This window comes from Macaca nemestrina, chromosome 9 (genome assembly GCF_043159975.1).
Source record: "Macaca nemestrina isolate mMacNem1 chromosome 9, mMacNem.hap1, whole genome shotgun sequence".
Taxonomy (NCBI): Eukaryota; Metazoa; Chordata; class Mammalia; order Primates; family Cercopithecidae; genus Macaca; species Macaca nemestrina.
The window spans coordinates 127,146,169-127,172,226 of NC_092133.1; the positions used below are offsets into that span (position 1 = coordinate 127,146,169).

Here is a 26,058-nt window from a genome sequence, read left to right on the forward strand (position 1 = left end):
TGTTGCAGTGAGCTGAGATCACGCCTCTGCACTACAGCCTGTGTGACAGAGCGAGACTGTCTCAAAAAATAAACTGTATGGGGAAAAAAAACAACAAAAATAGCAGAACAACACCTTTTTTTTTTTTTTTTTTTTTTTGAGACGGAGTCTTGCTCTGTCGCCCAGGTTGGAGTGCAGTGGCCAGATCTCAGCTCACTGCAAGCTCCCGCCTCCCAGGTTTACGCCATTCTCCTGCCTCAGCCTCCTGAGTAACTGGGACTACAGGTGCCCGCCACCTCGCCCAGCTAGTTTTTTGTATTTTTTTAGTAGAGACGAGGTTTCACCGTATTAGTCGGGATGGTCTTGATCTCCTGACCTCGTGATCCGCCCGCCTCGGCCTCCCAAATGCTGGGATTACAGGCTTGAGCCACCACACCCGGCCCCAGAACAACACTTTTAAAGGTACATATCTTAAAATATAGTATAAAATCATTTATATCACATATAAATATCATATTTATATCACATTATTCCTATTATAAGTAATCTAGAGGTTATTTAAAGCACACAGAGGATGTGTACAGGTTATATGAAAATTTACACTAGTTTATGTGAGAGACTTGAGCATCCGTCAATTTTGACATCCACAGGGGTCCTGGAACCTGTACCCCATGGATACTGAGAGATGACTATATACACAGTGGAATATTAGCCCTAAAAAAGGAAGATAATTTTGACATATGCCACAACATAGACAAACCTTGAGGACATTATATGAAGTGAAATAAGCCAGTCCAAAAGAAAAAATGCTGTATGATTCCATGTATATGAGATACTTAGGACAGTCAAAATCAGAGAGAGAAATGGAATGGTGGTTGCCACGAGATAAGGGAAAGGAGAAATGGGGAGTTATTGTTGTATGATTTTAGAGTTCAAGTTTTACAGGATGAAAAAAGTTACGGAGGCCGATGGTACAGTGGTGTTTGCACAAAATTGCAAATGTATTAATATCACCAAACCATACCCTTAAAAATCGTGAAAATGATAAATTTTATCCCATGTGTGTTTTAATGCAATAAAAAGTGGGGGAAAAACTAACCAGTCAACTAACTAAAAAAGCAGAGGATATTATTTTTTTAAAAGTAACCAATTTAAAGTAGAACCAAAAAAACTAAACAAAAAGAAAAGAAAGTGTATTCACCTAATGCATTACCCCACTAGGGTGTTTTAATTTAAAAATAAAATTTCTGGAGGTAATAGGGCTTTCAGCCCAAAGGGAATGATTCCAATGACAGAATTCTGGGCCCTGTGAGGGAGGTGTGACTTGTTTTTGTGTATAACTCCCCAGTGCTCCTAAATCATGTCACATTATTGATAATACCAACAATATTCAATACCTTTTTACAGGAGGGAGAAAATCTGTTAAGTGTTACATACTGGAAAGACCAAGGCCTTTGAAAGAGCCAGATAAATTGGTTTTTAAATACCTGCCTGGCTGCCTACTAGTCACATGACCTTGAGTAAGAATCCTAAACCCCCAAAATGGTAGTTGCCGCTTCTTTTTTAAGATGAGATCATAAAAATGCCTTCCATGCAAGATTATTGTGACACCCTGGAATAATGTATGCACAGCTCCCAAAATGATACCTGGTACATGGTACACGTATAAGAAATAAAAACCAATATTATTATGATAATGATGATTCTTTAGTTGGGGTTTTTTTATCCTTTGTAGAACTTGTGGTAGTATCTAAAAATTCAGATTTATTTTTCAGTACTCTAAATAGATTTAATTTTTTCTTTTATTTAAAATTTTAAAGTTCTAATGTTAAAAATTTTATCCTTGTGAAAGAAAAGAGATTTTTTTAGAGTATGGTCCTTCGGCCAGAAACACCATCATCCCCTAAGAACTTGTTAGAAATGCAAACACAAGGGCTTCACCCAAGACCTATGAAACTAAAAACTCTAGAGGTTTTAGTCATTCTGTAAGACATATTCTGATGCACACTCAAGTTTGAGAACCGCTGCTTCAGTAAATCTGGGAAACAGAAAAGGGTAGCATTTATGATCTGTCATCCAAAAATAACCACTTTAAATTCTGAGATTTTTTTCTAGTCTTTTCTCTGTTCATATGCATATACACTTATATGTGTATTTCTTCTAGTCTTTTTCCTATACACCTGTGTATATATTCTGTTTTAAAAAGTTATGATCATGCTATATAAGTTTTATAGCCTTCATTTTGACCTTCAATATTATGTCATGACCATTGCCTCATGTCATTAAATTTTATTTGAAAACATTTTTAATCATATGGCTACTTATTACACCATCCTCTGAGTGTCTCGTGAACCAACTCCCTAGACATCTGAGTTGTTTCTAGTTGTTCAGAAGCACATTAGCAACACTCAGTTGAAAATCTGTATTCATAAATCATTGTTAATATGAGTGATTATTTCCTCAGCATAAATTTATTACTAGGGTGGAATTACCAGGTCACACAGTATGAACATTTTCACAGCTCTCAATATAAATTGCCAAATTGCTTTTCAGAGAAGAGGTGCCAGTTTGGATTCTAACCAGCAATGCAGGGAAAATGTTTGTCCATTCCTCTAACCCAACCAACCCTGCTGTATTAGTCTGTTCTCGCACTGCTATAAAGAAATACCTAAGACTGGGTAATTTATAAAGAAAAGAGGTTTAATTGGCTCAGAGTTCTGCATGGCATATAGGAAGCATGATGCTGGCATCTGCTCAGCTTCTGGGGAGGTCTCAGGAAACTTAAAGTCATGGCAGAAGGCAAAGGAGGAGTGAGATGACTCACATGGTGGGAGCAGGAGCAAGAAAGGAAGTGGGGAGGTGCCCCACACTTTTAAACACCCAGAGTTTATGATTACTCGCTGTCACTAGAACAGCACCAGAGGGATGTTGCTAAATCATTCATGAAGGACTATCCGTATGGTCCTGCCACCTCACACCAGGCCTTACCTCCAACATTGGGGTTTACAGTTCAATATGAGCCTTGGGCAGGGTCACAGATCCAAACGGTATCATTCTGCCCTTGGCCCCTCCAAATCTCATGTGCTTCTTACATTGCAAAATACAATCATGCCTTCCCAACTGTCCCCCAAAATCTTAACTCATTGTAGCATTAATTCAAAAGTCCAAAGTCTCCTGAGACAAGGCTGGTCCCTTCCACCTGTGAGCCTGTAAAATAAATAAGTTTGTTACTTTCAAGATACAATGGAGATAGAGGCATTGGGTAAATACTGCTGTTCCTAGGGAGAAATTGGATAAAAGAAAGGGGCTACAGCTCCCATGGAAGTTCAAAACCCAGCACGGCAGTCATTAAATCTTAAGACATCAAAATTATCTCCTTTGACTCCATGTTCCACGTTTAGGGCACTCTCATTCAAGAGATGGCCTTCCAAAGCCCTGGATGGCTCCACCTCTGTGGCCTTGCAGTGTTTAGCTCCTGTGGCTGCTCTAATGGGCTGGCATTGAGTGCCTGCAGCTTTTCCTGGTGCAGGGTTCAGCCTGTCAGTGGATCTACCATTCTCTGGTCCTAGAGGCTGGTGGCCCTCTTCTGATAGCTCCAGTAGGCGGTGCCCTGGTGGAGACTATGTGTCTGGGCTCCAACCCCATATTTCTCCTTCACACTGCTCTAGTAGAAGTTCTCCATGAGGGCTCTGCCCCTGCAGCAGGCTTCTGCCTGGACATTCAGGCTTTTCCTTACGTTCTCTGAAATCTAGCAGAGGCTTCCAATCTTCAGCTCTTTCACTCTGTACACCTGCTGGCTTAACACGACATGGAAGCCACTAAGTCTTATGGCTTGCCCCTCTGAAGCAGTGGTCCGAGCTGTACCTGGGTCAGAGCTAAAGCAGTGGCCCGAGCTGAGCCATGGCCAGAGGTAAAGTGACTGGGATCCAGGAAGTAGTATCCTAAGCAGCAGGGCCTTGGGCCTGGTGCAGGAAACTGTTCAGTCCTCCTCGGCCTCCTGGCCTATGATGGGAGGTGTCCCCACGAAGTTCTCTAAGATGCCTTTGACACTTTTTCCCCATTGTCTTGACTATTAGCACTTGGCTTTTCTTTACTTACGCAAATTTTTACATCCTGCCTGAATTCCTCTCCTGAAAATAAGCTTTACTTTTCTACCACATGATCAGGCTGCAAATTTTCTAAACTTTTATTCTCTGCATCCCCTTTAAATATAAGTTCCAACTTCACATTATTTATTTGTTCATGAGTATGAGCATAGGCTATCAGAAGCAGACAGGCACATGCTGAGTGCTTTACTGCTTAGAAATTTTTTCCACGAGATACCCTAAATCATCACTGTCAAGTTCAAAGTTCCACATATCCTTAGGGTAGGGGCACAGTGCAGCCAAGTTCATTGCTAAGGCATAACAAAAGTGGTCTTTACTCCAGTTCCCAATATGTTTCTAATTTTCATCTGAGATATCCTCAGCCTAGACTTCACTGCCCATATCACTACCAACATTGTGGTCATAACCATTCAAACAGTCTCTGGGAAGTTCCAAACTTTCCCTCATTTTCCTGTCTTCTTTTGAGTCCATCAAACTCTTCTAACCTCTGCCCGTTACCTAGTTCCAACATCACTTCTACATTTTCAGATATCTTTATAGCAATGTCTCACTCCTCAGTACCAGTTTTCTGTATTAGTTCTCACACTGCTGTAAAGAAATGTCTGAGACGGAGTAATTTATAAAGAAAGGAGGTTTAATTGGCTCACAGTTTCTCAGGCTGTACAGGAGGCATGATCCTGGCATCTGCTCAGCTTTTGGGGAGGCCTCAGGAAGCTTACAGTCGTGGCAGAAGGCATGAAGGAGCGAGGTGGTTTACCTGGTGGGAGTAGGAGCTAGAGAGAGAAGGGAGAGATGCTATGCATTTGTAAACAACCAGATCTCGTGATAACTCACTGTCACAAGATCAGTACCAAAGATCAGTTGCTAAACCATGAAGGACCACCCTCGTGATCCAATCACCTCCCACCAGACTCCACCTCCACCATGTTGAATTACAGTTCAACATGAGATTTGGGCAGGGATGTGAATCCAGACCACATCACCTGTGAATTATAGTACTTTTGGCTTTATGTTAGTTTGTAGGAGGATATTTTTGAATTGTAAATGAGTAGAATGTACAGCTCGGTCTTAATGAGAGGTTTTCTAGTCATTGTATTGACTTACATCTGTATATTCAGAAGCCCAAATGGTAGATACTGTTTTGGGCCTTCTGTGTTAATTATAGATGTAATGGTTATTATTTTCTAAAGTTTACTCTTCCAATGTTTTGTGCCCCTCACTTGACATAGACTACTATTTTTGTGTAGAGAATGTTATAGCTCTTTCAAAGGTCTTCTATAGAATAAAAGTAACCAGGCAATATGCATGGCTTGACAAGCCCATATATCTCAGGCCATAGGGATTAACTAAGTGCTAGAGGACCTAGGAAGAGAAAGACAAGTTGTTTCTGTCTGTAGTATTACAAATCAATTAAACAACTCTATGTATTATTCATATGAAATCTTGCTAGCGGGACAGTTGTGGAAAGGGTCTGAGATAGAATGTTAAGCAAATGCTAAACTAGCCAGATAAATGTATTATTTAGGTGGCAGACCTATTCGTTTATGATAAACAGCCATGGTGAAGGCTGTTTTGTGATAACTTTATTGATTCTGTATAAAGTAATGATACCAAAACATATTTGTTGAACATGTATTTATTTCGGTTTACGTTGCAGCAGTCAGCTTCTCACTGGGCTTTCTAAGGTACCTGAGGCTCCCTTGGTGCTAACATTTCCGTCTTCCCGGGAGGTTGGAAGGATGTCCTCCTCTCAGCCCCTACGAACTGGGGAACTTAAAGGAAGTGAGGATCATGGGGGTATGACAAGGAATGGCCGAGCACAGCCAGGGAGCACAGCAGAAGACTCCTGCTAGAGAGTCTTGGAAACTCCTGCTAGGTGCAGAAGACTGCTGCTGCCTAGAAATCTCTCAGTCCTCACCCGAGCATAGTGGCTTATGCCTGTCATCTCAACACTTTGGGAGGCCGAGGCGGGTGGATCACTTGAGATCAGGAGTTTGAGACCAGCCTGGCCAACGTGGTGAAACTCCATCTCTACTAACAATAAATAAAATAAAAAAACAAAATTAGCCGAGCTTGGTGGCACATGCCTGTATTCCCAGCTACTTGGGAGTCTGAGGCAGGAAAGTCACTTCAACCCGGGAAGTGGAGGTTGCAGTGAGCTGAGATCGCACCACTGCACTCCAGCCTGAGTGAAGAGCGAGATTCTGTCTCAAAATAATAATAATAATAATAATAATTAAAAGAAGAAAAAGAAATATTTCAGTCCTCTAAGAAATGAAATCAGTGCTCCTAAATTTTATCTTAACCCTACTTTTGATCACAGACCTTTGCGAATCTTATGAATGGGTGCTTTTCTCAGAAGAGTGCCTCCGTGCAAATTTTGCACTCAATTTCAGGGGTTTAAGAATTCCTTGAGGGGACTCTTATTTTAGGCAAACTGCCTTCAAGTATACATTTTCTTACTTTTGGAGGTTTTATTTAATAGCGAAAATCTTATTTTCTATTTTCAAAGTGCTTTCCAGTTTATGGAACCATTTTGTATGCACGCTTTGGCCCCTGTCCCCAGTTCTATCAGTTGGTAGTGTTATTCTCACTTGGCAGATGAGGTAACTGAAGCGCAACAGAGTGTAAGAATTTGCCCAAGTCAGTGAATGGTTCTTGGAATCAGGAGCCAGATCCACCAGACTTTTTTTGTCCGTTATGTCCTAACATTACCTGAGCAGTAAAAAGGAAATCTGGCAAGCAAAAACAAGATTGCCTCCCACATTTAGAAGAATGATTGAGAAATCCTAAATGGATGCCAGGTTTAAAACATAAATTATTTACTTAAAAGCCATTTCAACTTGCAATGTAAGGCAACCTTGGAGGTGACTGTTGAGGATGGCACTGTTCTGTTGCTGGTTAATTATATTTATAAGCAACTGAGAGCTCCTTCTATCCCTTCTTAACCTGGACCACAGATATCAAATGGCCAAGAAGAGCATTGGATGGAAACAATGTAAAATGCTATTTTTCTTCTGGGCCTCTTCACTTCAGGGCCTCTTCACACCAGCACACACTTATATCAGGTTCTGCTTGTGTTGGAACTATTTGTTAGGGTGGTGGTTTTGTCTTTTTAAATCTTTTTTTATGTAAGTTGTACTATCTTCCCCGACTAGATCCAAAGAGTAACCGTTTGTTTTAGTATGTGTCTTAAAGCAGTAATGCAATGCATGTATTAAACGTACAGAATGCCTCTTTTAAAAATGTGTTGCTGGAAAGGCCAAGCAGACAGTTGCCGGAATGACAGTGTGGCCTTGCGTTCCCCACAGAATAAATTTGAGAGCTGTCATGAGACATCCCAGCTTACATTGCATTGATGATGCACAGAAAGAAAAACAACCTCAGACCTAGATTCTCTTTCCGCTTAGGGCATTATAGACCGTCATCTATTACGCAGACAGAAGAGAATGGGCCACAAGCATGATGTTCACTGCAATAGGCTATACTTAAATTAAGAGATATTGTTTTGTACCAATTAGTATGCACCATGTGCTTTGAATTTGTTTTTGACAATTCCCTTTCAATGTACTTTAATATTTTTAAATTATGAGAATAATCCATACTTGTAACAACATGGAATTCTCCAAATCGATAATTCATGTTTTATCCTTTGCTCTGCCAGTTCAACCTCCTGCCCCACCTTAATTTGAGAAAACCAACATTAATATTTCCCTTATTTGAGAAAATCAACCTTAATAACTTAATATTATTCTTTTCTTCTTTTACACATAAACATTTAGTCATATACATATATGGATTTCTTCTGTATTTTTTCAAAAATCGGTTGATAGCAAGCTTAGTACATTCTTATTTTTTTTTTTATTATAGTTATAGACCTCCCTCCAGGTCAGTGCATACAAATAACTCTATTTTAATAACTGAATGGCATTTCATAGTATGGCTATAGCACATTATTCTGCTTATCACCTGGGAATGAAATTTCCGGTTGTTTCCAATGTTCAGTTATTGCAGACACTGTCTGTTACAATATGAGCATTTTATAGGCCTTCTGATCATTTTCCACTCAGTAAAGTGAGTTACTGAAGAAGTGAAGAAGTAGGAACTTTCCAGAGTCAGCCATTTGTCTATAATCATGCACTGCTATAATTAGTAGCCTAGCACATCATAATGAGAATTATGGAGACTTATGTGTAGAATCTTTGTCTATGTGGGAGCGTCCCTAAATGTAGCTTTTATTTTGTATTGGAGTCTTTTGTGGTTAGCTTCCATGTGAGGATTCGCTGCAGGGAGGAGGTGATCTTTCAGCTGTTATTATGTCCAATCTTGATCCCTTCTGAGCAAATCAATTACTTGGGTTTGGACAAATCTAGTATAGTAATGATGGACTGTACCCAATCAGCCACTTTTTTTTTTAGTTTTATCTTGTTAGACCACAATCTTATATATTTATGAGTGAATGAGAGTGCATGGATTTTGGAGTACATTAATTTAAAAAAGCTCTCTGTGGTGTTATTTTGAAATTAGGAAGGGAGGGAATGCTACTTTGATAACATGAAAAATTTGCCCAGATCGCCTCGATTGCTTACTATGTGATAAATGGTGCTGCTAGGCACATGTTTCAGGATTTTGAATATTCAGGAAGAATTCTTAGAGTGTGATTATGGAAACAACCAATTTCCATAAGTGAAAATGAGCATGCTTATTAATGGGGCTGCAATTGCCTATTGCATTCAATCACATTTATAACCAGCAAGGAGAATGAGTGTTTTGCATGATTTAGTGTTTACACAATTGCAGTTGCATGGCAAAGCTTGCTGTACTAGAGGCTTTGGAAAGAAGCATATGTGGTCCTTTTGCGGGTAATAAAATGGAAAATCCAATTTGCAATTGCAGAATAAGCCTCTGAGTGATATACGATCTTCATAGCAGCATCGGTCAGAGGGTCACTGCTAATCACGGTGCTGCCTGGCTTCCCCAGTGGCCTGCGCCTTCCGACTGAGGAGTGAGCAAAGTGAATCTGTGTCTGGGAACCAGCCAGCGTGTCTGTAGACGCACCACTTTCTAGCTTATTAGATCCTCTTTGTCACAGTGCTTAATCCTGCTGCCTGATCCTTGTTAGAACACCACCAGAGCGCCGTTCAGCCTTCTAATAAAGGGGATGGGTGAGGGCTCCTAACTCAACGCACTGAAGCGTGCGGCGTCAGGGCGATTGCAGGCTGACTGACAGCGGGGTGAGATGCTTCCTGCATGTTATTACTTAAAAGGGAACCTACCTCCGACAGCTGACAGACGAGCTCTGCTGAGGCAATGGTAACTTGTTGCTAGGCCAATATGAGTCGGGTGTCATCTTTTCACACAGTATAATGGCCAGCTTTACTCTAATTATATTAACCCTCTTCTGAAATTGCTTCATCCCTGACTGGTGCAGAGTGAGGAAAGAGAACCCAGAGACAAATCGCTTGCTGGGAGGATCGCAGCGCTACAGAAACAGGTATTGTGTTATCCACCAGTGACATTAAGTTGGAAAACAAAACAAGCATGCCCTATTACAGCAAGTCCCGGTTCTAACTCTGAAGAGACATTGCTCTGTTTGGCTCGCGCAGTTTCCATCCCTGTCATTTATAATAGTTTCCTCCTTTAAGGTTTGCCCTGGACGTTATACCTGGATTTCATGGCTCTTTGTTAAAAAGAAAGAACAACATCAAACAGGAAGCTTTTTTCTTTGCTTTTTTTCCCCAGTGAACCCTAATCATTCTTTTCTATTAGGCTCCTAAGTTCAGGTAGCTTTAGGAAGCACTTGTGAATTTAATTTAGTAGCATTGCTTAATACTGAAGTAAGCAGATGAGGGTGGGGAGGGTAACCCAGTCATCTGTCCCTTCCTTCCCACTCCCCATCCCAGCTAAAATGTGCAGATGGGTTGAAAGTGATATAAGTGAAGATGATCATGAATAGCCTGTGGTCCTTTCTGTTAACCCTGAGTTGCAGACATTAGCGTGTGACTCCTTTTCCCTGAAGGGAGTATGTCTAGCTCTCATCCAGTGTCTCCTGTGTGCTCCAGTTAGCAGCCGTCATTAGCAATCTGTGATGCCTCTGCCGTCTCCACTGACAGCACCTAAATAGAGACATCACTTGGGATTGACAGATCTCCAGGGGGTTGCAGGCTTCAGACAAAAGGGCCCAGAGAACATGGCTGACCTTTCTTGGCATTATTCTCCTTCCATGAGTGGCAGTCAGGGACCATAGAACTTTAGTGTATTATTTTCAGAGGATTACCACTGAAAAGACTGCACGCTTAGTAAGATGCTGTTAATAAGTTAACAAGAGGCAGGCTGTGTGCGTTCCAGAGTGGTTTTGCAAGCCATCAGTAGTAGAACACGGGTGCTTCTTTCCTGCAGAAACACGTACCTATTCCTTAAGTTTAAGGAGGGGCCTTTAAAACCAGCTTTGCTTATAACATACCTCCAGTTTCAGATGATCGGGGCAAGCCTTGGGGACTCGGCGGAAGCAAGCTTGTGATGCAGGCTAGAGTTGTCTCTTCCCCTCGTTACCCCAAGCAAGTTTTCCCAGGGCAAATTTGAAATCGCTGAGGCTTGTGTGTATCATCCTTCCCGGATCCTTTCCCTGCTCCACGTTGTTCTCATGCTCGCCAAAGTCCCTGAAAATACAGTGTAGTAAGAAATGCTCTGTGCCCAAATGTAGCTGACTTGCCGCCTCTTTTCACTCTTCCCAAAGTGGAAAAAAAAAAAGGTGTGTTCCTGCAGTTCCCCTCTGAACCAGATGTTAAAAACAAAGCACTTGTGTAAATGATTGAATATCCTGGATGCTTCTTCAACAGAATAAAATTCTACCAACTAGAAGTTCTGACTATATTTCTCATTAGGATAACCAATTTTGCAGAAGAAGGAAAGATATTTAGGGCAAAATACTCACTAACTAGAAAATCCCCTTAGCTTAGGAATTCATTTCTGTCCTATTCCATAAATATGCAGTTTATACTTTCATGGCTTCTGCTGCTTTTTTCTCATCCACTTTGCAATACACATATTTTTTCGTTTCTTTTTTTTAAACATTCTTGCTCTGTTACCCAGGCTGGAGTGAAGTGGCGCCATCTCGGCTCACTGCAACCTCTGCCTCCCAGGTTCACGCAGTTCTCCTGCCTCAGCCTCCCGAGTGGCTGGGACTACAGGTGCGCACCTCTGCGCCTGGCTAATTTTTGTATTTTTAGCAGAGGCGGGGTTTTGCCCTGTTGGCCAGACTGCCATGTGGTCTCGAATTCCTGATGTCAAGTGATCCACCCACCTCGGCCTCCCAAAGTGCTGGGATTACAGGCATCAGCCACCGCGCCTGGCCAAGAATACACGTATTTTTTCCAGCCACCTCAAGTTTATTTTTTTCATAGTGATTCTATGCTGATGTCTGTGGGCAGAGATTAGAGGCAGGAAGATGACAAGATGTAAGCATAGGCTGTTCTCAGGTGAATGTTTTAAGACACGTTGAGCTCCAGCACTGCCATCCCCACCTGATGAGGACATTGTTGCACCGTGGTGACTGTTGTGTGGTTTGTAACCCCTTCCCTTACTAGCCCTGGCTCCTAAGCACGATGGGCAACATACCATTGTGCACATAAAATACGACACGTCAGAAATAGACTTGTTTTTACATGGATGGCTTCTTTCCAGGAATGTATATTATATTCATTTTTAGGAAAAGAGAAAATTGGAGGAAAAAAAATCGTGAAGGAATTACATGGAAGACAAGATATATTGAGTGCAGCAAACTAGATTTTAAGAGGAAATAAGAATTATAGAGAAATGTAAACAAGGGGTCAGTTTCATTCTTGGGACTCTAAAAACCCCCTCCCTAAGTAAAGATAAAGATCGATGGCAGCCCCTTGCCAACAAGATCAAACCCAGGTGAGATACTCAGCTAAGCAGAATGCATACCACTAAGGGTTTTCATTGGCCCTAGGCAGCTTTCTGACTCATGGTTTAGAGAATCAAGCTCACTGATTTCCCAAGTGACTTAATATCTGACTAACGGTGTTTCACCATTAAGATGAGGAAATTGACAATATTGATAATCTTGGAGAGAAATGGATCTGCTTATTTTTGTACCGAGCGCCAACAAATTCTTAGTAGCTTTGGGAAGATGATGAATTACTCTATGTTAATATTTAGTAGTGTCTATTTTCTTTAAAAAGATTCTGTGAAATTGTAGTCATTTTTCTTTTCTGAATAGTTGCAAGTTCATAGAACAAAAAGGAAAGATTCAAAGTATCTATTATTTTGTTTTAAGGAGCAGTATTGCATTATCTTCCTCATAAAAAATTTCATTTATCCTTTCATTTCCGAAGCTCAGATCAGCTAGGCAATGATTTGCTTTGTGCTATACTTGCATCCCAGAATATGTTTTCATTGTCCTGAGTTACCATCTGTGAAAACATAGGCAGTAGAGCCTGGGAACAGCAACAACATGTAACTTCAGTTGTGTCTTAGAAAGAATCATTGCTGTATCTCTAGGTTCAAACAGTCCCAGGCCATGGATGAGAAGTCTGAAAATTGATATCCTCAGTAGGACTTTTAGGGACAGACCTCCACATACATCCCTGCTGCCTAACTTCTCTTTCTCTGTTTCTCATTTTCATAGGTGAGTGCATTTTAGGAAGTTCTTTCACGCATTGCCTTTTCCATTTTTGAATACATTAAAAAAAAAAAACAGTCAACTGGTCGTCAACAGAGCATATCCAGATAAGGGGTGCTTGCTGGCTTTTTTAGGCTACCTTCATTAACTCAGCCTTATCTAGATTGATATGTAACTTGATAGCCTCACCAAACACTGTAGAAGGAGTATGAGATTGGCCGGGTGTGGTGGCTCACGCCTGTAATCCCAGCACTTTGGGAGGCCGAGGCGGGCGGATCACGAGGTCAGGAGATCAAGACCATCCTGGCTAACATGGTGAAACCCCGTCTGTACTAAAAAAATACAAAAAATTAGCCGGGCGTGGTGGCGGGCACCTGTAGTCCCAGCTACTCAGGAGGCTGAGGCAGGAGAATGGCGTGAACCCGGGAGGCGGAGCTTGCAGTGAGCCAAGATCACTCCACTGCACTCCAGCCTGGGCAACAGAACGAGACTCCATCTCAAAAAAAATAAAAATAAAAAATAAAAAATAAGGAGTATGAGATTGAGCATCAGCTTGAAGTCTTCACGCTGGCTTTTTCATCTTGGGCATGTTAGTTAATTTCCTTAAGTTTCCATTTCTTTACCTACAAAGTAATATTAGTATCTGACCTTACGGATTGCTGGAGAATGAAATGAGGAATGATTTTAAGAGGTCATTAGTCTTTAACACTGCCATGTTAATTTAGGGCTGATTGCGAGATGTGCTTATGCTCTTATACTTGAGTGACAGCAATTTGACTTGGGTAACATTCCTGTCTTTCTCCATTCATACGCTGTCTTGATTGATGAAAAAAGTGGTGTTGATCAGATTGGGTCCAGATCAGCCAGGACAAGGCGTGATGCATACTGACATTGTCAAGATAGAATTTCAAGTGGTTTTCATATTATCACTTGTCTTAATCTTGAACAGGTCATTTTTGTCTCTGCAGCAAATATCTCCTTCCCTCCGCTCTGCTTCCCTTTTCCATCTGTCTTCTTTCTTCCTTCCTTTGTTCTTAATTTCTTGGGCCAAGGTACTGTCATGACTGTGTACCTGTGATGACTCAGGTTAAGAAATTTAAAAGACATCAAATGATCCGAGAGGTACTTAGGGTTTGATTTAGGGTACTTAGGCTGTGTTTACTGAGAAGGACTTCTTAGACCTGCTCCATATTGGATGAAGTGACCTTCACTTTTTTTTTTTTTTTTTCCTCCAGGAAACTTGGATTTAACTGGTCAGAAGCAGGTATTCAAAGCAGAGAACAATCCCTGGGTGACCCCCATTGCAGACCAGTTCCAGCTTGGTGTGTCCCATGTGTTTGAGTATATCCGTTCTGAGACATACAAATAGTAAGTAGACTCTGATTTTCTGAAATAGTAGACTGTGATTTTATAGTATTTATAATTATGTCTTTAAAAACATTATGTGACAGTATCCTATTGGTGGCAGTTAACACTTAGCATTTTAAAATGTTCTATTAAAAGCTGCATGTTGGCCAGGTGTGGTATGGCTCACACCTGTAATCCTAGCATTAGGGGAAGTCGAGACTGAAGGATTGCTTGAGCCCAGGAGTTTGAGACCAGCCTGGGCAACATAGCAAGACCCCATCTCTACAAAAGAAAAAGAAATTATCCAGGCATGATAGTGCATGCTTGTCATTGTAGCTATTCTGGAGGATCACTTGAGCCCAGGAGATTGAGGCTGCACTGAGCCGTGGTCATGCCCTGCACTCGAGCCTGGGTGAGACAGCAAGACCCTTTCTCAAAAGAAAAAAACAAAAACAAGAAAAACAGCATGTGGTCATTGTCTCTACTTGTAAATTGTTTTTTATTGACATTTTCAAGGGAATTTATACCGATTTTCTTTAGAGAATTTTTGAGATATTAAATTAGTTGAATGTTCATGGCACTAAGGAAATTCACCATTCAGATGAGAACATATTTTTTTCTTCTGTGAATGCAAAGAATTACAAGTGTTCTGAACAAAATTGTTAAGCAGTTTATTTATAAAATCAGTAGAGAGTACTAGCAATGCGTCATTCTATTACAGAGAAGCTTTTACTCTAGTGAGATGATAATCTCTTAGAGAAAAGGAAAAGGCAGGAGAGGAAGCGGAATCTGCCAGCTTAAAGTCACAGCACCAAAATACCTCAAGTCCTCACTCCAGGTGAAAGGAGTCTGTGCAAAACTGTCCCAAAAACCTCACCATTCCTGCTTCTTTCTTCCTCCATGTGTCAAGGCTGAAGGGAATTCTGCCACTTCCACGTGCTTCTGTTGTTATATCTACCATCATTATTTTCCTACCTTACCCCAATCCCCAGCTGCAAAACAAACTGTCATTTATCACAATGTTTACCTGACCCCAAATGCTGAGATCTAGTATAATTTTAAGCATCTACAAAAAAGACAAAAACATCCATAGTTAAATGTAATCTGTTTTTGTGTCTGGCATCAACTTTTAAAATTTATTTTTAATTAATTAATTTATTTCTTTAAGAGACAGAGTCCCACTGTATTGCTAGACTGGAATGCAGTGGCACAGTCACAGCTCACTGCAGCCTCAAGCACCTGGGCTCAGGCAATCCTTCCACCTCAGCCTTTCAAGTAGCTGGGACTACAGGCACATACCACCATGCCCAGCTAATTTTTTATTTTTTGCAGAGACGGAGCCTCCCTATGTTGCCCAGGCTGGTCTCAAACTCCTGGTGTCAAGCAGTCCTACTGCTTTAGTCTTCCAAAGTTCTGGGATTACAGTCATGAGCCACCATGTCCAGCCTGGCACCAACCTTTGGGAATGTCCCAACTATTGGAAGAAAGATAGAAGATTGCTAAAGGTCACATTTAGTTAAGAGTTTCGTTTCTTTTTTTTTTTTCTTGGTATCAGAAATATGTCCCACACTCAATAAAACCCTGTGAATCTGTGCCAGGCCAGTGGGTCAGGATTGATTGGCAGGGCAGAGCCTCTGCCCAGAAATGACTGGCTGCGTTCCTGTAGTCTTGCAGCCTGAGCACCATGCTCCTGGTCAGACATTGCTGTGGCCATGTTTCCACCAGACAGAAACAGAGAAGACAAGCTGTAAAGAATAATGGCCTGCCTGAGCACGGTGGCTCACGTCTGCAACCCCAACACTCTGGGAAGCCAAGGCGGGTGGATCACCTGAGGTCAGGAGTTCGAGGTCAGCCTGGCCAACACGGTGAAACTAAAAATTCAAAAATTAACTGGGCATGGCGGAGGGGCGCCTGTAATCCTAGCTACTCAGGAGGCTGAGGCACAAGAATTGCTTGAGCCAGGGAGGCAGAGGTTGCAGTGAGCCGAGATTGTGCCATTGCACTCCAGCCTGGGTGACGGAGCAAGATTCCATCCCCAAAAAAAGAAAAGAAAAATGAACAATCGCCTTAAAACGAAATATACTAAAATTGCCAAAATGATACCGTATCCTCCTATATAAAAGCAATGTAAAGCATGGTTTAGATTATTTTAGACAATACTGTGACACTTACAATATAAGTCTAAAGACTTACCTTAAGGATAAAATGTGAGATAGGTATAGGATGTGTATTAATTCTTTCATAAGCCATATAGATATGTACAGTTATTACAGATTCAATCTTTTAAAAAAAATATGAATATAGCTCACCCTTGGAAATTAGTTAATTATGAAAATGTGTGAAAATATAGTCACAAATTAGCAGATGATTGTTTATCTTGTTCCTTTTAAATTGTTAACCATTCCTATCATGAGTTTTAGAGGGCTCTAATTTTTTCTTAGTATATGGGAAGCTATTTAGAGCTTGGTTTGTACGGTATCTTGAAAAAAGTTATTCTGTATATGATAGTATACAGAAAAATACATGAACAAACTCCTAGCCATCTGGAATTAGAGGAAATTCTCTATTATTCTGGTTAACAATTTTTAATTTTCAATAGACGAGCTTATAATTTACAGAGGATGAGAACACATCGCATATGAAAGTGCTTTTAATTTTAAAAGGTTAAATTGTGAGTTTCTGGATTTTGTATTACCTCAAAGTAATTATTAAGCAATTAATCACCATTCTGCATTGTTATAGACTGTTTTAATTTATTTGAACGTGGTTAGGATTCTGGATAAATGAGAGGTATTATAACATAATTGGTGTATCTGTTTTTATGTCTGTTATTAGCATCCTATTTTGGGGGGTTGGCGTCGTCTAAGCAATGTGTCTGCTAACTTTTGCTGTTTCATTTCCTCATGGAGACTTGGATTACTTTTTATGCAGTTAAGTCAACATTCAAAAGCTTCGGTAGGCTGGGTGCAGTGGCTCACGCCTATGATCCCAGCACTTTGGGGTGAATCGTGGGGAGATTCACCATGAGGTGGGTGAATCAGTTGAGGTCAGGAGTTCAAGACCAGCCTTGCCAACATGGTGAAACGCCATTTCTATTCAAATTACAAAAATTAGCCGAGTGTAGTGGTGGGCACCTGTAATCCCAGCTACTAGGGAGGCTGAGGCAGGAGAATCGCTTGAACCCAGGAGGTGGAGGTTGCAGTGAGTTGAGATGGCGCCACTGCACTCCAGCCTGGGTGACATAGTGAAACTGTGTTTCAAAAAAAAGAAGCAGAAGCTGCAGTAAGCATAGGAGAGCCATTGCCCCCTTTCCACTGGGACCAGTTGGTTCCATAATGGCTGCTTTTAGGGGCATCGACATGATCCTCTGCTGGGAGGTCACAAGGGACATGAGCTCTGCTAGGGCGGGGGCCTGCTGTGAGTTCTCTTCTCTCCTCCTTGGGAAGGAGAAGAGGGTTGGTTACTTTGTGTATTTGAGTTTTTTGGCCTTCTCTCATTCTCCTGTAGTAGCTGTTGTCATCCCTTTGTCAAACATACTAGCCCAAAATATGGACTGTTAGCCGATAAGACAATAAGTCAAACTTTTAGTCATTAAAAAAAAATAATAAGTGTACAAAAATGCCACTGCTGTGTTTCACCAGATTAACACACACTGATTTTCAAAATTAAGGGCCTCCTTTATATGAACAGATCTGTACTATATTAGTATATCCTCATATAATTAGAACCCAACTCACCTCTTGGTTTGAAGCAGCCATTTCATAATTAGGGAATTTTTAATATCCTATCTGAAAAATATTATGCAAATTAGCAGGTACTTGGTGACTTTTAAAAAATGTTTTATATGTGGCAGCCTTCGGGGGGAGGCAGTTTATTCATGATACTCAGTTTTTTTAAAAAAGCAAATTTCACATTCATTGCCATAGTTTTGGTCTTCTATTCTAAAACTTATAGTTCCTACTTTTCACTTCTTTGTCTCTGTTGTTTAAGCCGCGTACCTCCGCTTCTTTAGACTACCATTGAAAGCATACTTTTGGTTTTGGCACTTAAAATGCCTGTGAACCTCCTCCTCCTTCCCCCACCCCAACCCCTTTTTTCTAACCAGTTAACCCATTACCTAAATGAGAGGAATAAAGAATGAAAAAACTTACCGTAATGTTTTCTTTTCATTCATGTCTGTGGTCAACGTTCACAGTGACCTTCCTCGGGGCACATCCTCAAGTTCTTCTGAGTCTAGGGCAGAGAAGATGGATGATCTGATTTATGGGCTCTAATGGACTCCAAGGGGAGACATGGATGCTTGAAACAAAACAATGAATTCGTGTGTCAGCAGAATTAAAATACTTGGAGATGACTTAGCTTCATGAAGACGGGAACTTGTTCCGTTAAGCAGGAGGGGTGTGGCTGGTAGGATGTTGAGGTATAGTACTTCAGAGATGGCTCTTTGGAAGTGACATTTTGGGGCATTAATCACGGTCCCTTCATCGTGTCTCAGGTGGAAGCTGCTCTCTGTTCATCTTTCATGCCTTCCACAGGGGAACCTGTTGGCTGGTGTCATTGAGTTACTGGTTAACATAAAATGACGTGCTTGGTTGGGTCGTTAAAGCTCACATCCTACACACATCATTGTGTTTTTAAACTGTTGCTGAGTTATACAATCGTGTTAACTCTTTATTTGGTGGTGGTTGTCTCTTTGACCTCTTTTATTTCTGTGAAGCAGAATTATGATGGAATACTCACCACTTGTTAAGTTTCCAGAAGGTAGATTTTTTTCCCCCTAGGAGCGACAGTCAGGTTGAAGTCAGCACCCTTGACAAGATTCTTTGTGAAAGGGGGTAAACTCACACTTTCCACATTTCCATCAAGGAACGTGGATAGCAACTGCAAGCCATTTTAAAAGCTGACAGGTTAACTCTTGTCAACAAGTTAACAAAAGAAGAGGTTTGACAAATGTTATGCTGAAAATGCATCCGTTGAAAGAGGTATTTGGCAAACAGGCGTCATCGTGAAAACTGCAATTTGCCAAGCATGGCAGTCCTAAAGCCTCATTTCCAGCATGGCATCACTCAAAACATGCTTCCTCGTCATTTCTGCCTTGTCTTTTTCATCTTTCTTTTCTCTCTCCAGGAAAGTTCCCTGCTCATGTGTTTTTTGTGTGTTCCATTTTTTTAACCTTAAATGAAGTCCAGCCATACTATTATTAATATTAGTTAACAGAAACATTTTAATAAAGCAGTCTTTGGTGAATGGTGGGAAACCATGAGATAAAAGCTAAGAATTCCTCTTTATTAGAAATCTAGCCAAATAAACCATACTGTTTGATTTATAAGGAAGCATTCTTTTGGCTGTTGGTTATTGTTTTTCACATGGTTTTACTTGTGAAATTAAAGCTAAGTAATGTTTTATTTTTCTTCTGCACTCTGTGCAAACCTGTTACAAGCTATAATGGATATAAATGGGCTTTATTAAACAACTACTATATCCTCTAATGACTGCTGAGTCAGTGGCCTAGAAATCCTTTAAATAACTTCACTGATATAACTGGTTCACCAAAAAGCTAGGGCATTTCAAACCTAATAGGTGAGCCCATTCATTTTAAAATAGCCCTTCACTGTAGGAAATTATCTCTAAGAAAAGCTTAATAAACATATGATGAAGTGTAAATGGGTGCACAGAGCTAGCAGATGGTTTTATAAATATCTTCACAAAGATGGAGGAGAGGGTTAAATTTCCAGGATCTTTCTCGTGGTTAGTAAATTGAGCATAGTGACAATCAGTATGTAGAACAATGTAGACTCTTCTTTTTCATTGCTGTATCTGAAAATAGCTCAAATTAAGCCACAGAAAAACAATATTTCTGTGTAGTAGACATAAAAATGAAGAAAGCTTTTTTTTTTTTTTTTTTTTTTTCCCTTAGAGACACAGTATCACTTTGTCACCCAGGCTGCAGTGCAGTGGCGACCTGATAGCTCACTGCAGCCTTGATCTCCAGGACTCAAGCAATCCCACTGCCTCAGCTTCCCTAGTACCTGGGACTACAGGCACATACCACAACGCCTGGCTAGTTTTTTATTTTATTTTTTTGTGGAGATGGGATCTTGCTCTGCTGCCCAGGCTACTCTTAAACCCCTGGCCTCAAGAGATTTTCCTGCCTCAACCTCCCAAAGTGCTGAGATTACAGGCATGCACCACCGCACCTGGCTTTTAACATAAAGATTGTTTTTGCTTTTTAAAAGTTGACTATGTATTCTCTTCCTGGTGATATATATTTTCTTTACAAATGCAACATATTTATATTATTTTTTCTTTTTTTTTTTCTGAGACAGTCTTGCTCTGTTGCCCAGGCTGGAGTGCAGTGGTGCGATCTTGGCTCACTGCAAGCTCTGCCTCCCGGATTCACACCATTCTCCTGCCTCAGCCTCCCGAGTAGCTGGGACTACAGGCGCCCACCACCACACCCGGCTAATTTTTTGTATTTTTTTTAGTAGAGACAGGGTTTCACCGTGTTAGCGAGGATGGTCTCAATCTCCTGACCTCGTGATCCGCCCATCTCAGCCTCCCAAAGTGCTGGGATTACAGGTGTGAGCCACTGCACCCGGACTATGTTTTCTTTTTTAAAGTTGAAAATGCATTATCACATTTTATCCATAATATATGACTCAAAGTTTTGGCATCTCTGGACCTATTTGCAAGAAAATGTGTTGCGTTTAACCAGTATTGCTAAAGAGTATTAGAGAAAAGGGAAACCCATATAGTATATTATATTTGGGGTGGTATTGTGTCACATCTCTTATTTCATGTTAACTTCAATGACAAAATTAGGTAGCATCACATTTTAAAACACAAAGAGCTCCAGAATGTTTATCCTACTGAATAAGAGTAAGCCAGTTTGTAATATTAACTTTTGAAGGCTGGGTGCAGTGGCTCATGCCTGTAATTCCAGCCCTTTGAGAAGGTGAGGCAGGAGGATTGCTTGAGCTCAGGGAGTTCAAGACCAGCCTGGGCAACATAGTGAGACTTCATCTGTATAGAAAATGAAAAAAATTAGCTGGGCATGGTGGCACATGCCTGTAGTCTCAGCTACTCGGGAGGCTGAGGTAGGAGGATCCCTCGAGCCCAGGAGGTCAAGGTTGCAATGAGCTGAGATCACACCGCTGCACTCCATCCAGCCTCAGTGACAGAGTGAGACCCTGTCTCAAAATAATAATAATAGTTTGATTTTTGGTTTAATTGCCCAACTGTTCCTATATGTGGTCATGAGGCATTAATTACCCTGCTAAATTGTTACTTCCCTTTTTAATATGACAGGAGGAATACAGACGATGTAAGGAAGAATACATAACAGTTCTTACTCTCTTCTAAGTGTTTTGATAGATTTCTTAGTATATTTTGCATTTAAAAGGATTTTGTTTTCTGCCTTGTAACTTGGTTAACACTATTATTCATATATACTTCACAGGTAACTAATATTTTCCCCTTTTTTGCATTTTCATAATTTATTCAATATATGATGTTTTCACAGGCTTTTGAGGCTTTACTTTTCTATAATTTTATAGCTCATGCAAAATGGTTCAGTTTTTTAAATGTCCTTGTTCCCATTTGATATTTCTGAGACACTTGGATTCTGTGAGTTAAGTTGAGAACTTCCGTCCCCTAATCCTATGAAAGTAAAAGGTGAAACTCTACTAAGGTGCAAAAACCAGCTTCAGGAGACTAGCTGTATTCCTGAAGGCATCTAGTAAGACTCCATTTTATTCGAGTCCTATTCTGGAATGTTTTTCACTGTGATATGCAGTAGATGCAAATAAAGACTTGGAAAATGTACCCTCCCATATCCACGTTGCTTTCTTCACTACTTTCCTCTGGTCCTCTAATGTGGTCAGTCCTCCAGCACTCTATGCTTGCCTAGGAGCTCTGACTGGGACCTGGTAGGCCCGGGTTTGACCAGTGAGAAAAAATTCTATGCTCCTTGCCTTTTTTACTCAATGCAGTTTGCATTTTATTCAATGACTGGTGTGCTTACCTTTGAAGAGTTGTGGATAGCTATTAGAGGGGGCGTAGGGGCAAAAAACTACAGCTGCAACATCAAAGGGAGAAGAGAGATTTATCCTGAACCCTGCACTACAAAAGACTTTTCCATAGGACTTTAAAGAGTAAAACTATCTCAGTCTCTCTGTGTGTATCTCTGTCCTCCTATTCCAGTCCACTCTTTCCCCTGTTCCCTTCTCCATCCACCTCACTCGATTGTTGACTATCAAGCCTGCATTTGGCATGCCTTATACAGCTCCTAATATGGAGCATGATACATTGCAATATCAATTTCAGATAAATAGAATATAGAAAATTTGTCTCACTTGACAGAAGGAAAATAAATATCAGCTAGAGTCCATCCATACTCCAAAAATCCCAAAATGTGTCAGGTTACGTTCTCTTCAAGAGGAGCTATTCTGAACTCTTTTTGGATGCTGTTCATTCGATATAATCATATTGAACTATTGGATATTGACCTCAATGAAGTGAAATTGGTCAACTCTACATATTGATTATTAACTCCCAGGAATCTTAAAAGTTCAATGCTTGATGCTTTCTATTCAGCTAAGATGAATTATTGCCTGCATTTGCTGTTTTTATTTGAGAGATAAATTTAAAAGTGGCGCTTTTATAATCAAACAAAACTGTCTGTGGTTTCTAATCTCTACACAGTAATATCTTGTTTTATTACATGCTGGTTTTTTATTGAGCTTTGGTGTCTTATTCTGGCCAGGCATTGTTGGAGGTTTTGTGGGGTTTTTTAAATTTTTAATTTTTGGCACTTAAGGGTTCTTCTGTGTTGTCATTTATTTTAGATTAAAATGCAAAATGCTGTGAAAGGAGTTTCAATCAACTTTATCAGATAAAAAACTTAAATGTGAGTTATGTTCACAGGCATTTATCCATGCCTCAATGTATTCATCAAGCATTAAGGAAATAACTTGCCATATTTTCTTCTACTGTGTTTGCATATTATATTATTTGTTTATAAGACTCTTGATTTTTTTAAAAATGTAGTCAAGAAGAAAATATTATCCACTCTCATAGTTTTCTCTGAGACTCATGAACCAGAGTGACTCCATCTTGAATGGGAGCTGGGTAAAATGAGGCTGAGACCTGCTGGGCTGCATTCCCAGACGGTTAAAGCATTCTAAGTCACAGGGTGAGATAGGAGGTCAGCACAAAATACAATTCATAAAGACCTTGCTGATAAAACAGGTTGCAGTAAAGACACCAGCCAAATCCACCAAAACTGAGATGGCGATGAGAGTAACCTCTGGTCGTCCTCACTGCTACCCTCCCATCAGTGCCATGACAGCTTATAAATGCCATGGCAATGTCAGGAAGTTACCCTATATGGTCTAGAAAGGAGAGGCATGAATAATCCACCCCTTGTTTAGCATATCCTCAAGAAATAACCATAAAAATGGGCAAACAGCAGCCCTTGGGGCTGTCCTGTCTATGCAGTAGCCATTCTTTTATTCCTTTACTTTCCTAATAAAATTCCTTTTACTTTACTCTGTGGACTCGCCCTGAATTCTTGGGTGAGATCCAAGAACTCTCTCTTGGGGTCTGTATCGGGACTGCTTTCCTGTAACAGTTCATTTTTAAATAATCTCATTTGGTTTTGTTTGGTTTTGAGACGGAGTCCCGCTCTGTTGCCCAGGCTGGAGTGCAGTGGTGCGATCTCGGCTCACTGCAACCTTTGCCTGCTAGGTTCAAGTGATTCTTTTGCCTCAGCCTCCCAAGTACCTGGGATTACAGGCACACACTACCATGCCCGGCTAATTTTTTTGTGTTTTTAGTAGAGATGGGGTTTCACTATGTTGGCCAGACTGGTCCCAAACCCCTGACCTCAGGTGATCCGATCACCTCGGCCTCCCAAAGTACTGCGATTATAAGCATGAGCCACCACACCTGGTCTAAATAATCTCATTTGGAACATACGCAATTCTGTCATTGTCAGAATGCACATACCTTATATTCTCTATCCAATTAGGTAGTGTTTATTTAGAAATTAAATTATTGAAGTTTTGGTTGTTTTTTATGGCAGGTTAATGAATAAGTACAGTCGCTTTTGAGTGTTTCTTTTTCTTTTCCTGGTGACAGCTGATTTCGTCTTTACTGTTTGTATTCATTTGCTTGGGCTGCCATAACAAAGCACCACAAACGGCGTGGTTTAAAAGCAGAAATTCATTGTCTCACGTTCTAGAGGCCAGAAGTGCCAGATCAAGGTGTCAGCAGGGTTGGTTTTTTCTGAGGGCAGTTAGGGAAGGGTTTGTCTAAGGCCTCTCTCCTTGGCTTGAGATGACCCTTTTACCCATGTGCTTCTTCACATCATCTTCTCTCTACGTATCTCTGTCTCTGTGTCCAAAGCTCCCCATTTCGCAAGGACATCAGTCATCCAGGGTGAGGGTCCACCCTAATGACTGCATTTTAACTTGATTATCTCTGTAAAAACCTGTCTCCAAATATGACCATTGAGGACTAAACTCTGATTTTTTTTTTTTTATCTTGCCCAAATTCCTATCTAGCGGTTTGGGGAGTCATGCTCTACAAACCGTAAATTCCCATCAGATGGGTTTTATTTAACCCTATATATCCTGACTTACTTTCCAATCTGACTCTGGTATAACATTACATGACAAAGAAGAAAATAAAAATATTTCACCCCAAAACATGTTTCTTTGCCATATTTTGTAATGGCCCTGCAAAGCCATCCTTTGTGGGGGAAAACGTGCGTCTGTAAAGAATCTCTGCTAACATAGCTGGATCTTTTTCTTTCATCGCCCTCCCAATCCTGAGGAGATGAACTGAGTGTCTAGCACCCCTTATAGGTCTGAATAGGGAACATTTCTCATCTGTTGTCTCTAAGGACAGCCACTATGAGACTTCAAGAATCTTGGTCTCCACAATCTTTTCTCTTAACCTGAGCATTTCCTTTCTATTAATCCCAGGTCTTAGACAAACTCAACCAATTGTCAACCAGAAAATGTTTAAATCTACCTAAAGCCTGGAAGACCCAGCTTCGAATTGTTCGAAGTTGAGCAATTGAATTGAAGTTGAATCGTTGAACTGCCTTTGGACCAAGCCAGTGTATTTCTCAAATGTATTTAATTGATGTCTCATGCCTCCCTGAAATGCATGAAACCAAGCTGCGCCCCAACCACCTTGGGCACATATTCTCAGGACCTCCTGGGGACTGTGTCAGGACCACAGTCACTCATATTTGCCTCAGAATAAATCTCTTCAGATATTTTACAGAGTACAAAAGGGTACTCTTTTTGTTGACACCATATTCTGAGGTACTGGGGGTTAGGACTTCAACAAAAAAGTATTTGGTAAATTTGCCATATAAAATAACCAAAACTTCAATGATAGTTTACACAATCTCGATATAAACACCATCAGTTAAAAGTATGTGCATGTCAAAGGCGATAGAATTGTTTGTTTTCCCAATGAGAAGATTTACAAATTAACCATCATAGTGGAAAATAGTATTTTCTGGGCTATTTTTTAATACCATGAGCCTTATAAACACAAATAATATACAAACACAATAGAATGAAATATTTATTGTTACTCAGATGCCCAGAAATGGCATTCAGTTCTTTATGAATTTATTCCTTCTTTTTCCTCTCTTCATCTATAGCTTCTACACCTTCACAGGGAGACATATTCTGTTTATGAGCCAGTGCGTTTAAATGGCTAAGTCTTGACCCATGCCTGTACCACACACACACACACACCCATCCCACTCTTAAGACTTGGGTTTCAACATCATGTTATTCTCCAAAAATGCACATTTACCACTATTTCATTGTAAGGAATGGCAGAGGGGTCTGTGTTGTTTTTAATCTTTTAAGAATAGTCCCTATTAAAACAAAAGTTGCTTCAAATTTGAAGATGCATTAGGAATGAAAGGTACCTAACAAACTGCCTCTTTGTGCT

The 26,058-nt window shown here is 40.5% G+C and overlaps 1 protein-coding gene across 2 annotated transcripts in view; it reads left to right on the forward strand.

Annotated features, from left to right (window-relative positions):
• Positions 1–26,058, forward strand: part of LOC105488214 (Ras suppressor protein 1) — a 232,657-nt gene that overhangs the window by 112,285 nt on the left and 94,314 nt on the right. For both annotated transcript variants that reach the window (XM_071070431.1, XM_071070430.1), the window contains one exon: positions 13,965–14,097. In XM_071070431.1, coding sequence (XP_070926532.1) covers positions 13,965–14,097 — 133 coding nt within the window. The remainder of the gene's footprint in view (positions 1–13,964; positions 14,098–26,058) is intronic.